Source organism: Zootoca vivipara, chromosome 1 (assembly GCF_963506605.1).
Source record: "Zootoca vivipara chromosome 1, rZooViv1.1, whole genome shotgun sequence".
Taxonomy (NCBI): domain Eukaryota; kingdom Metazoa; phylum Chordata; class Lepidosauria; order Squamata; family Lacertidae; genus Zootoca; species Zootoca vivipara.
In genome coordinates this window covers 43,524,667-43,537,323 of record NC_083276.1, presented here as the reverse complement: position 1 = coordinate 43,537,323, position 12,657 = coordinate 43,524,667, and the positions used below count along the sequence as shown (strand labels likewise).

Below are 12,657 nucleotides of genomic sequence, written 5' to 3'. Positions count from 1 at the left end.
ACAAATTTCAAGTACATTTTGTCATCAAGCGCTCTGCCTGTTTTCTCCTTTGAGCTTTGACACATGAATTTATTGGATTATTTTTATTTTAGGAAAAGCTAACAACCTCCAACTTTTTTAAAAAATGTGCAAGTCTCTGCTATCGCAACAGGGGTGTTGTTACATTGAAATGTGTGGGGCCATGGCAATCCACAGCTGCAAATAAACCTACACTCTCACACAGAGGTCCCCCCACTCCCTTACCTAGTTGGAATATTTAAGGAGGACAAATTGAGAATCATGAGAAATTGGGATAGAGGGCACCAGTTGCATCACAAAACAAAATACAACCTGGAATTCCTCCTCCCCAAGAGAAAATGATGTGTGCACATACACATTTTTTGTCTGGGTAACAAAAATAAAAAATCTATAGAAGGGAACCATTGTCCCAGATTTTGAAGAAAAAAACACCTAAAACTGGGATTTTAACTTTGTATGTTTCACATTTGCAAGGCAGCAAAAAGTAAGCACACACTCTCTTGGGAAGGAGGGAGGGGCATGCAAAATTGTTTCTCCATCCCATGTGAATATATTGATTAAGTCTGAGTAAATGTAAGAGATTTCACAAGCGCATTTTAACATTAACAAGCAGCAAACAGTATTGTGGTGTGTTGCAAGTAGTAAATGTCGCAGGTATGCATGGTCCCACTGACTTAAAGCCATACCCTGCTCCCCATAGGGAAGCACATCTAAGCCATATTCATGCAAAATTGGCTGCAAGTTGTGGGCTGAAATTGACCTGAAGCCACATTATGTCTCCTTCCCAGTGTGGAGCAGGAAAAGGAGAGCAGCTTACATATTCAGGTTGAAAAAATGAAGCCATTTCTAGTCAGTTTTGCTTCTTCTTCTTCTTTGGCGATCTCTCATAGCCAAGTGTTCACCCCATTTCTCCATCAATTTGTATATATACACACACACCCTGCACTAAAATCCAAATTTAGATATGTATTTATTTCAATGTATGAATTTCTAAATATATTGTATTCTAAAATGCACACTTTAACATGTCTATCTATCTATCTATCTATCTATCTATCTATCTATCTATCTATCTATCATCTATCTATCTCTTAGAACCATAATTATGAGGATTGAGAATAATTATGTTCTGATCTTCGCATTAGTCTAGGGAGGTGCAGTTGGTTCACAGTAGAGTTCACAGAAATTCAGTTCCTCAAGCAATCTGTGGCCACTATGTGGAGCCATTTTCCAGGGTTGTTTCTTCATGTGTGGAATACCATATTATCATATGGTAGCCTGTTTATCTGAAGTGGCTCACCACATAATCAGGACAGTTTTCTCCATAATAGTGTAAACATCTCAAAAAAAAGTATTGCCAGTGCTGAAGTAATATTTAATCACAACTTCAGTCAACTTCTGTGTGTGAGAGAGAATGGGATTTTTTTACATCTAGTCCTTCACTTCAGACAATTGGAATGAGAGTTGTTGTTGTTTAGTCACTTGTTGTTGTTGTTGTTGTTGTTTAGTCGTTTAGTCGTGTCCAACTCTTCGTGACCCCATGGACCAGAGCACGCCAGGCACTCCTGTCTTGCACTGCCTCCCGCAGTTTGGTCAAACTCATGTTCGTAGCTTCGAGAACACTATCCAACCATCTCGTCCTCTGTCGTCCCCTTCTCCTAGTGCCCTCCATCTTTCCCAACATCAGGGTCTTTTCCAGTGAGTCTTCTCTTCTCATGAGGTGGCCAAAGTATTGGAGCCTCAGCTTCATGATCTGTCCTTCTAGTGAGCACTCACTGTGACTGTTTAGTCACTTAGTTGTGTAGTAATATTAAATTATGAATGCCCTATGTGACATTTACTTCCTGCTTTTCAGAAGAAAAAATACAATTTGCACGTGCAAGTAGATGACTGGTAAGCATCCTTAATGCTTATTTTTTTGTAGTGACAATATGAAATAAGTTGCCTCTCAAATTTTTGTGTGCTCTTATGTGGTTCCCCCCCAATCAATCAATCAATCAATCATTTACTGTATTGCATTCGACTAAAAGCCATTACAAATCCAGTTACAAGTGGGTTATTTTTTTTGAGGGAGGAAAGGTATTTAAACACCACATTTGATTTATAACAGTTGCCAGAACATGATTAGAATATTGTATTCATTTTATTAGCCCTAAAAAGGGAATCCAAGGAATATAACATGCAGCACAGGGTAATCTTTTAGGGCAATCCTAACACCCCACTTCCCGCCAAGTAAATAATGCTTTCATTTTAAGGTTTGTTTAGAATGGTATCTGCCATACCTGTCTCTGTTATCTTTGACTGAAGCTGTGATTTTACTGTGAAACTGCAGTTTTAACAGCAAGCTACCTTGTTTATTTATTTATTAAATTTATATACCCCCCTTCCCCAAAAGATTTCAGGGCAGTTCACAGAATAAAATACAAAACAATACAAAACAAAAATAAAACAAAAGTAAATCATGTGTGATGTGCAGTCATCAGAAAATAAAAATATTCTTATAAATTTTAAAAGTTATATAAACAATAAAACGGTATTCTAAAAAACCTTTCTGGGCATTCAGTATGATATTGTGTGAAATAGCCTCAACACACATTAGGCTGTGTGTCTATCTATACCAAATAAACTCAAATAACCCAACTTTATTAATAACGTGGACAGCAAACAACCTACAAAAGGAGGTGATCAAATACTTAGCTGTATAGAAGTTTGAATATGAGTGAGATAAAATAAATGTTATGGAATGGCAGTAAACAAAGCTTAGTGGAGGCTCCTTCCCCAACTCCACCTTCTGTCGAAATTGGCCTAAACAGGATTAGGTATTCAGCATTAATGCCTGATAATAGATACTAAGGTTTAATCAGTTTCTCAACAATGTGAAAAGTAGACCAGTTTTAAATATGGAGACCAGGGGCCAATCTATCAAATAACACAATGCCCAGTTGGGGCAGGGCAAAAACTAAATTGTCTATGGTTATTTCCCATAAAATGATGCTGAATGATCCCAAGCAGTAATCTACTGTATTCTGTTATATTTCTGCTTGATAAAATCCTAGGATTTCTCGTATATTTGGATAAGATATCTATATATAATGCCTGTGTATGTCCTAGTCATTGTTCCTGCCCGGCAGACCTCGATGTGCGCTTGGGATATGACATATGCCCACAGGAAGAAGAGTTCTTAAACAAACGGAGGAGACATGTTGCTCAGGCTCTGAAGCAGGTTCTCCAATTAGATTATGACTTGCAAGATCATGAGGTATGTGAAATAGGATGCTTATTTATGCTAAGGGTGAATTTATTATCTTGTGGAATTTATTATCTTGCCACATTCCACCTTTGCAATTCTGCTATGCAATTCTGCTTTTTCTGAATGCACATTCACTGCAGTCTTAATAAAGTGGTTTGTTTGTTTTTAGAGGTCTTGCAGAAGCAAGCATCACAACATGAAACTGATTTGGTGATATATTTTTGCTGTTCAAATGTCTGGAAGCCAAGTGTAGATAATAACGTAGAATTAGTGAAGCAACCATGACAGAATGTGTCAAGTGTAAACAGAGATAGCATCCTAGCAAGTAAACAAAGTAAATTATTTGTGAGACCATTGTATTTTATGTTATTCTTCTTCTTTGGCGATCACTCATAGCCGAGTAAGATTGTCTTCCATAAACATGATTTTAACAATGAGTACGTAGGTGACTGTGGAGGCCAATTCTGGATCCACACGTCCTTCCACAATGGGGACAATGGTTTCCGGGCGGGAATTGATCATAGTGTGGATTTGCCAAGCATGCCTTCCTCTTAGCACATTTCTCCCTTGCGTCCTAAGTTTGAGTGTCTTCAAAGCCCATGACACCTTTGGTAAAGGCTGTTCTCCAATTGGAGCGCTCACGGGCAAGTGTTTCCCAATTGTTGTGCACAGTGTGGTGTTTTGGTGTACTGGTGCATTCATTGTTTCCAACAGTTTACTGGAATATCTCACAAATCACTGCCTATGTTGTATAAAGCATCTCTGGCCATCATTTCACCACCTAAGAATTTCCAAACGGGGTAATGCCACCCACTGCCAACTGTGAATGCAACATTCTAATTCTTGGCTTACCAAATAGTATGTGCCATATATCATTGCCCTAAAAATGTGTGGGTTTTTTAAATTTTTTGAAGGGAGGTAAAAGCACATGAAATAACTAAATGAAGTGGATTGGCCACATTCTACAATAGCTTAAGCCAGTGATGGGGAAGTAGATCTTTAAGTCTCCTGGTACCCACACAGCCAATCAGCCTGTCATCAGGGTTTAAAAAGCACAAGCTGGTTATCTAGGTTTGCAAAGTAACACGCATTGAGCTATGCAAGTTCCAGCTATCAGCTGATCCTCAGGGCTTGAGCTATGCAAGCCCTAACAATTGGCAGTTTGCCAGGACTTACATAGCTCCATGCGCAACACTAGCCAAGACCTGTCATTATGGCTTAGGCTATATTCCTAAACACGTTTCTCCACTGAGCCAAAATAGATACAGATATCTTTGTCAAGTAGGCCAACTTTATTCTTCCAAGGTTTAGCTCTTTTGAAACCCCTTTGTGATGGTGAATTAAACACTACAGTTCCTAAGGCCATAATCCTATGCACATTTTCCCCAGAGTAAACTCATTAAACACGGCTTCTGTGGAATCTTCTTCCACATAAACATGCATAGATATGCAGCCTTAAATTGCAACCGTTCATCTTCTCACCTGTGTAGAAGGTACGCCATTAATACGACAACTGTATTGTAAGCCGCTGTGTTTTAACTTCCGTCCTCCTAAATGTTTCATCCTGCGGTAGCTGTATACAGTATTGATTTCTTATGCCTGTGTGCATTACAGGTTCCAGTGGTGGCCGTCATGACAACAGGAGGTGGGACAAGGTCGTTCACGACAACATATGGCTGCATGAGGGGCCTAAAAAAATTAAATCTTCTGGACTGTGTAACGTACATGTCTGGCTTGTCTGGCACTTCGTGGTAAGTGGAAGCGTCATGTGGAATCTTTTAAATCAATTGGGACTGTTAATGAATGAAGAAATGACACACTGACCACACCTGCCAATACCATAGTGCCTTTATACAAATATATGTTGTGGACCCAAGTGCAGCACGCATGGATCTTTTAGCCCTGGACTTAGAATTTTTGACTTGTGGAATATAGTGTTTCATATACAGTATGTGTGGTTGTGTGCTTAGGCCACAACACACTGCTTTTAATTTCATATCAGTGCCTTATAACAGGGGTCAGCAAACTTTTCCAGCAGGGGGCCGGTCCACTGTCCCTCAGACCTTGTGGGGGGCCGGACTCTATTTTGAAGAAGAAAAAATGAACGAACAAATAACCCAGAGATGCATTTTAAATCAAAGCACACATTCTACTCATGTAAAAACACCAGGCAGGCCCCACAAATAACCCAGAGATGCATTTTAAATAAAAGGACACATTCTACTCCTGTAAAAACACGCTGATTCCCGGACCATCCGCAGGCCGGATTTAGAAGGCGATTGGGCCGGATCCGGCCCCTGGGCCTTAGTTTGCCTACCCATGCCTTATAATATCAATAAATATTATTATTCATAATTATTATCAATAACAGTATGGATGAAAAGATACTATTATTAATAGCTTAGGTCATACAAATGTGTGCATCTGTTTGTTTCGTTTTTCCCCAGGGCCATGGCACACCTGTACAGAGATGCTTATTGGTCCCAGAATGATCTTGATGAAAAAATAAATGAGGCTAAGAAACAAGTGACCAAGAGCAAGATGGAGATGTTTACCATGGAGCGCATGAAATATTATTATCAACAGCTGAGTCAACGGAAACAAGAAGGATACAATACAACATTTATAGATCTCTGGGGGCTTGTCATAGAGTATTTGATAAATGATGGGGTAAAGTATCAAATCTTTCTTTTTGTTCTAAACAACTGTCAATACCTGCATTATAAAAAAAAATGAAGGGCAACATTGCTATGAGAATTCTGGAGGAAACTGCAAATAGTACAGGGGTACCAGGGGTGGAATCCAATGTAGCATCTATTAAAGCCAGTGTGGTGTAGTGGTTAAGAGCGGGGGACTCGTAATCTGGTGAACCGGGTTCGCTTCCCCGCTCCTCTACATGCAGCTGCTGGGTGACCTTAGGCTAGTCACACTTCTCTGAAGTCTCTCAGCCTCACTCACCTCACAGAGTGTTTGTTGTGGGAGAGGGAGGGAAAGGAAATTGTTAGCCGCTTTGAGACTCCTTAGAGTAGTGGTAAAGTTGGATATCAAATCCAAACTCTTCTAAATGTTCCTTCATTGCAAGGAGTTCTTCCCCATTCCAAAATCTTTTCTAGGAGTTCTCCCAACCCCCTGGAGCAGATTTGGGACTGCTCCTGGAGCACACATGGGGATGATTATTATTATTGTGGGGGGAGATTCCTGTTATGAAAATGAAAATCCTTATACTGACAGGAGATGGTAGCTGAAAATCGTCCCAGGAGACTCTAATGCGATAAATATTAAGGTTAAATTATTAGGGTGGTAGGCACTTAAAATATCTATAGGATGATAATTCCAGGGTGGAATGTCAGTAATGTAAATGCTAAAGGGGGGGTTCAAATCTATGTCCCAAGAACCTTATTAATGTGACATGTGTGTATATACTCAGGCTTGCTACTGGTACCCCTGATCTCCATATATTTCCTAGAATATATCAACAGAATTTACAATAAATGTGTTGAGGTCAGAGTGAGGGGTGTAGCACACACATATATCCAGGTTTCATTTCTGAACAAGTTTCAATAACTTAAGGCTTGTTTGTACCATCACTTGTATTGGGATAAAGTGTCTGGTTTCGCCACCCATGGCCAGGGGGGGAATCAGGCGATATTAAGATGTTGGTCTGCATTAACAGAAGCACAGTGTCCAGACATCAAGAAGCAATCATCCCATTCTGTTCTGTACTGGTCAGAGCATCTGGAATACTGGGCAGCACATTTTAAGAAAGACTGAAAACTGCAGTGCATTTAGAGGAGGGATCTAGAATCCAAATCTGGAGGAATCTGGAATCCAAATACTGTGAGGAACAGTTTGCAAAAGCTGGGTATACTTAGCCTGGAGAGGGTTAAGGGGATAGTGGATAATTGTTCACAAATGTCCTGTCCTGTCCTGTCCTGTCGAGGACGGGACAGGGTTTGTTCATCTGTTGCCCCAGACACCATGACTAGAACTAGATCTCAGTTGTCCATCTGCCAAGGATGCTTTTGTTACAAGATTCCTACCCAGAGCAGGAATTGGACTAGATGAGCTCAGGATTCCCATTCAACTTTTAACATTTTATGATTTAGGTTTATTTTAGGCATTGGTTTAAACACTAAGATGATTTGCCAAGTGTTACTGCATGTGTCTGTTCCATGGCTTTGTAGGTAACGTTTCCCCCCTCCCTTCACAATTAGAAAGATTGCCACAGGCTTTCGGACCAGAGGGAAGCTTTGACAGATGGACAGAATCCATTGCCCATCTATGTGACCATCAATATTAAGGACAAATACAGCACTCAAGATTTCAAAGGTGAGGGGAAAGAGGAAGGAAATCAAATAACTTGTTCTGCATTTGAATCTCTTTGGAATCCATGACATTTGAACAACAAAAATCACATAATATTTACAAAGCCATAGCCTAGAAATTTAGCATTATATCTCGTACCCTAGCCTATGATAGGGTCATGTTTGCCTCTCAGTCAATATTCCACTGTCTTTTCAGAGCTAATCAGATATTTAAAATACTCAAATGTTGGCATCAAAAACTAAGGTCAGTTGTTCTAACTGCTTAGCATTTTATTTTTATCATTTAATCTGAATTCAAGTTTCTTATACATATGCAAATACATACACTTGCTTGTGATATATCTGTGAGAGGAACATAGCTTCCTTTTATACTTGTATAAAGGCTTATCTGGTCTGAGATGGAAATAGGTAGGCTGAACCTTCTGTTTGTTTTGTGTGATACTGTGGGCAGCTGATTGCAGTGAGTGTTTTCAACTGCTTTATGAGTTTATAAGATCCTGTGCCATTTCATTGCATTTATACTGCAGCGAGTAAACATCTTGGGGAAAATTAGCAGTAAATAATATCCGAGAACCAAACTATTACACAGTTAGGTCCACATATCCAATGGCCCTTGCAATGCAGTTGTATACTCAGAAGTCGGACCATTGCATACAATGGGGCTTACATGCAAATAGGTATATATAGGAGTGCACCTTTACGGTGTAATTCTGTGTAAGTTCCTTCAGGTTCAATGCATTAAGTATGTACAGCAGATGTAGGGAGCTTTTGGCTCTCCAAATGTTGCTCACCTCCAACTCCAAGCAAGGCCAAAGGCCAGGGATGATGGGAGTTGTAGTTCAGTGACAACTGGAGCACAAAAGGTTTCCCACACCTGATGTATAGGACTGCAGCCTTAGACTTAGAATTAGGGGAGTAAAAAAATTCCATTCTTAAACTAGCCAGAGTACTAGCCAGTGTTTGCTTAGCCACTTATTCTCACATAAGGTAAAAGGTAAAGGACCCCTGGACGGTTAAGTCCAGTCAAAGGCGACTATGGGGTTGCGGCCCTCATCTCGCTTTCAGGTCGAGGGAACCGGCGCTTGCCCACAGGCAGTTTTCCAGGTCATGTGGCCAGCATGACTAAACCGCTACTGGCGCACAGAGGACCGTGATGAGTGCCAGAGTGCAGGGAAACGCCGTTTACCTTCCCGCCGCAGCGGTACCTATTTATCTACTTGCACTGGCATGCTTTCGAACTGCTAGGTTGGCAGGAGCTGGGACAGAGTAACGGGAGTTCACCCCATCATGGGGATTCAAACCACCAACCTTCTGGTCAGCAAGCCCAAGAGGCTCAGTGGTTTAGACCACAGCACCACCTGTGTCCCACATATTCTCACATAGACTTGCCTCTATGCGTGAAGCTATTTGACTGATATTTTGGTTTAAAAGAAGTTCTCTGACAAATCATAACTGGTTAATAAGAATCAGAAAGAAACCAAGGGGGTAGGGTTGGTTTTTTTACCTAGTGTGGGTGCAGCACCTGTGTGATGCCCTGTGGGCTCAACAGAGATCTGTTTCTCTCCTCCTGCTGCACATAAAGGTAAAGGACCCCTGACAGTTAAGTCCAGGCATGAAAGATTCTGCAGTTGTGGCGCTCATCTCACTTTACTGGCCGAGGGAGCTGACATTTGTCTGCAGACAGTTTTTCCAGGTCATGTGGCCAGCATGACTAAGCTGCTTCTGGCGAAACCTATTTATCTACTTGCACTTGCGGTACCTATTTATCTACTTGCACTTTAATGTGCTTTTGAACTGCTAGGTTGGCAGGAGCTGGGACTGAGCAACAGGAGCTCACCCTGTTGTGGGGATTCAAACCACCGACCTTCTGATTGGCAAGCCCTGGGCTCTGGTTTAGACCACAGCGCCACATACAGGCAGATAATGCACTGGGACAACACAGAGAATGGGAAGCTGGTCTTATGTGACCTGCAGAGGCCCATTTATCCACACTTTCCTTTTGCACCACTCTTTCCAGGCACAGGTCCACACTTAAAAGCTCCATGTCCAAGCTCACTTGGAACAAGCATCAATTCTAGTTGTCTGCAGATTGCCGTTTGCTCCACTTGAGCTTTAAAGAGCAGGTTTTTACAAGGCAGAAAAAAGGGGTGGGGTGCTTGGACACAGCATTTTAAAGTGCAGACCATGCCTTGGAAAAGTGGTGGAAAGTTAAGTGTGCCCTTAGTATCATTATGTTTGAAAGTCACCTTCTCTGCTATTACAGTATTTTATTTCCTCTGATTGTAGAATGGCTGGAATTCACTCCCTATGAGGTGGGGTTCCTGAAATATGGAGCATTTGTGCCTGCAGAAAACTTTGGAAGTGAATTCTTCATGGGCCGCATGATAAAGAAATTTCCAGAAAGCCGAATATGCTATCTCCATGGTAATGTATTTAACTACCTTATGGGAAAGTCAAAGTATTGTGATAACCTCATTAGCAGGAGTAGTTACTGTTGCGGCATCTCAGTTCCCCTTCTGTAGCCAAGGAAAAAGGTTCGAATCTGGTCCATCTTAAAAGAGCGTATCAAGCTTTTGGGCTACATCTTCCTGGGGCATGTTTAAATGACTGCTTTTGTCATGCTGCATCCTGAGATAATAATATCATCATGCAACTTGGATCTGCTTGCCCAGCAAAACATCCAGCAATGGGGCTCATCCCCATTTCCTTTCATGCCACACTGTATAGGCCCAGGTCCATGTCTGGGCATTTTCCTTTCGTCCTGCCACTTTCCCCAGGAAAACCTGCTGTTTACTGCCAAATGGGAACAAATGACAATCCAAGGAAAGCACAACTGTTCTTTTGGTATCTGAAGAAATGTGCATGCACATGAAAGCTCATACCAATGACAAACTTAGTTGGTCTCTAAGGTGCTACAGGAAGGATTTTTTTAAAATTGTGTTTCGACTACGTCAGACCAACACGGCTACCTACCTGTAACTGTTCTTTTTGCTTTCTTCTTTACTTTCTGCTTTCTTTACCTTCTGCCAGAAAGAAAAGGACCAACCACAATGCACCCTCCTTTTTACCTTGACAGAGATAACTCATTGCCATTCTTTATAAACTCTGGAGCGTCTTTCCTGCCTTGAAAAGCGTTCAGAGTCAACCCGCTGCCTACTGTTTCCTAGCACCCCCACGCCCAACAGTGAGCTCATCTTAATTTCGACACAGCTTCATATAAAGAGCAGTCCCAAATTATGCTGCTCTTTGTATATCTTATCAGACTCAGCAAACTGAAAGCGAGTGCAGACTGAGATTTCATCTGTTCGGAGTATAGCAGTAAAAGTTGTGACTCAGGAGTTACCATGTGCTGTAACCCCCAGCTTGATTCATTTGCTCAGTTTATAGATGTTAACCTGCCTGATGTATATCTCCCCAGGCATTAAAAACAGAAGTTTAGACAATGTTTTGAGTTAAATATGCTCATATTCATGCATTCATGGTTGACTGAGAAGAACCAAGCAAGCTGAAAATACGAGTCATTCTCAACTGGTTTGCCTTGAGGTCTTACTTAAATTTATTCGTATGAACTCACTTTTCTCCCATGTCTCTCTCTCCCCCCTTCTTAGGTATGTGGAGTAGCATATTTTCTTTAAACCTGTTGTATATCTGGAACAGAGTTAATGATTCAGAGGAATTCTGGCACAGATGGACTCAAGACAAGTTAATAGATATTGGTGAGCTTTTCCTCTTCATGCATCTGCTTCCTCCATTTCTCTGCTGTTAAATTGGTTAACCCAATATGCTGCTTTAAGAGCTGGAGGTTGGGAGTTGCGTGTGTAGACCTTTTAACCACCCCCTGAAATAAATTCAGACAAGACTCAAATTTTTGGTTTGGTTTTTGGCAGAATTTAGGCCACAACTTTATTGATTACAATCAAGTGAGTGGTTGCATAGGCTCTGGTTCAACTAGCTCCCTGCACCCTTGCAGGTAGTGCTGACCCAGGGCTCCAAGCATAGGTCAGCCTTGGGTGAACACCTGGGAAAGTGGAAAGCAGGATCCCTGCTAGGCCTCCCCTCAGATGTCCCCTGGACTCAGGCTCTGGGTACAACCCCTCACAGGGAAGACCAACCATTAGTCTGTGGATTCCTTTATTGGAATACCCAATGCATAGGGATGGCTAGGCATTCTGCCACCCCTATCACCTGAACCAGAGCCTATCCGCAACCTTACAAGTTGTGACGATTTGCTATGGGGCAGGCGAAACCCAAGTGGCACCAGCCAATCAGTCAAGTGAGGAAAATTCCTGCCATGCCCCTGTCCCAATGACAGGCGACACACGACGGCATAGCAAGGTCAAGCGCACAAGCCCTAAATATAAGGAGAGGTGGGTGAGTATTCTGATGGCCTGAACCCAAAAGAGGAAGCTCAGGGACACGTGCATGGGCTTAAATAGCTGGCATCCCATTGGTCAAATTGCACCCAGGATCAAGGGACCTCCAATAGGGTGTTGTGGCCATCCAAACGTTCCCACCCACAACACAGGGCCTGGTTGCCAGGTCGCACCGCAACACATGCCCTCTTGTTAGGGAGGACCCGATTTATTTTTTCCTTTAAAAACAACAACCATTGGGTGTCAATTTGGATGCACAATTTTCATTCTCTGTGGGTCTTCTGAATAATTTACTGTAAGCACAGTCTAGGGGGGGTGGGTGTGTGTGATCACAGCAGGCCTTCTTTAAATGGGTTCAATAGTGACATGCCAAAACATAAGGAATACTGACGGTGCCTGTCTCTGATGAGCCACGATGTATTTGATATAGCAAAGACTGGAAAACAAAGAAGCCACTAGCCTCATAGCTGTATGCAGTAGCAGCTGGGTACAGTGGAGTGCTGCTAACTCAACTGATCTCTGGCCAGTCATGTTGTTGCTGCTTACTTGGAGGTAGAGGGGTGCAGAGAGGTTGGCATGGTGCTATGCTGCTGCTATTGTGTTTGCACTGTGCCAACATTGCAACTGCCTCCCCTTCTACCTCCAAGTAAGTAGGAGGTCAGGTGAACAGCAACATCCCACCATGCAACCT

General features: G+C 41.9%; 1 protein-coding gene across 2 annotated transcripts in view; it reads left to right on the top strand.

Annotated features, from left to right (window-relative positions):
- The window catches only part of LOC118083572 (cytosolic phospholipase A2 epsilon), a 43,222-nt gene that overhangs the window by 23,585 nt on the left and 6,980 nt on the right, over window positions 1-12,657 (top strand). For both annotated transcript variants that reach the window (XM_035112095.2, XM_035112085.2), the window contains exons 11-17: window positions 1,874-1,911; window positions 3,130-3,277; window positions 4,883-5,019; window positions 5,716-5,938; window positions 7,483-7,597; window positions 9,880-10,017; window positions 11,202-11,309. In XM_035112095.2, coding sequence (XP_034967986.2) covers window positions 1,874-1,911; window positions 3,130-3,277; window positions 4,883-5,019; window positions 5,716-5,938; window positions 7,483-7,597; window positions 9,880-10,017; window positions 11,202-11,309 — 907 coding nt within the window. The remainder of the gene's footprint in view (window positions 1-1,873; window positions 1,912-3,129; window positions 3,278-4,882; window positions 5,020-5,715; window positions 5,939-7,482; window positions 7,598-9,879; window positions 10,018-11,201; window positions 11,310-12,657) is intronic.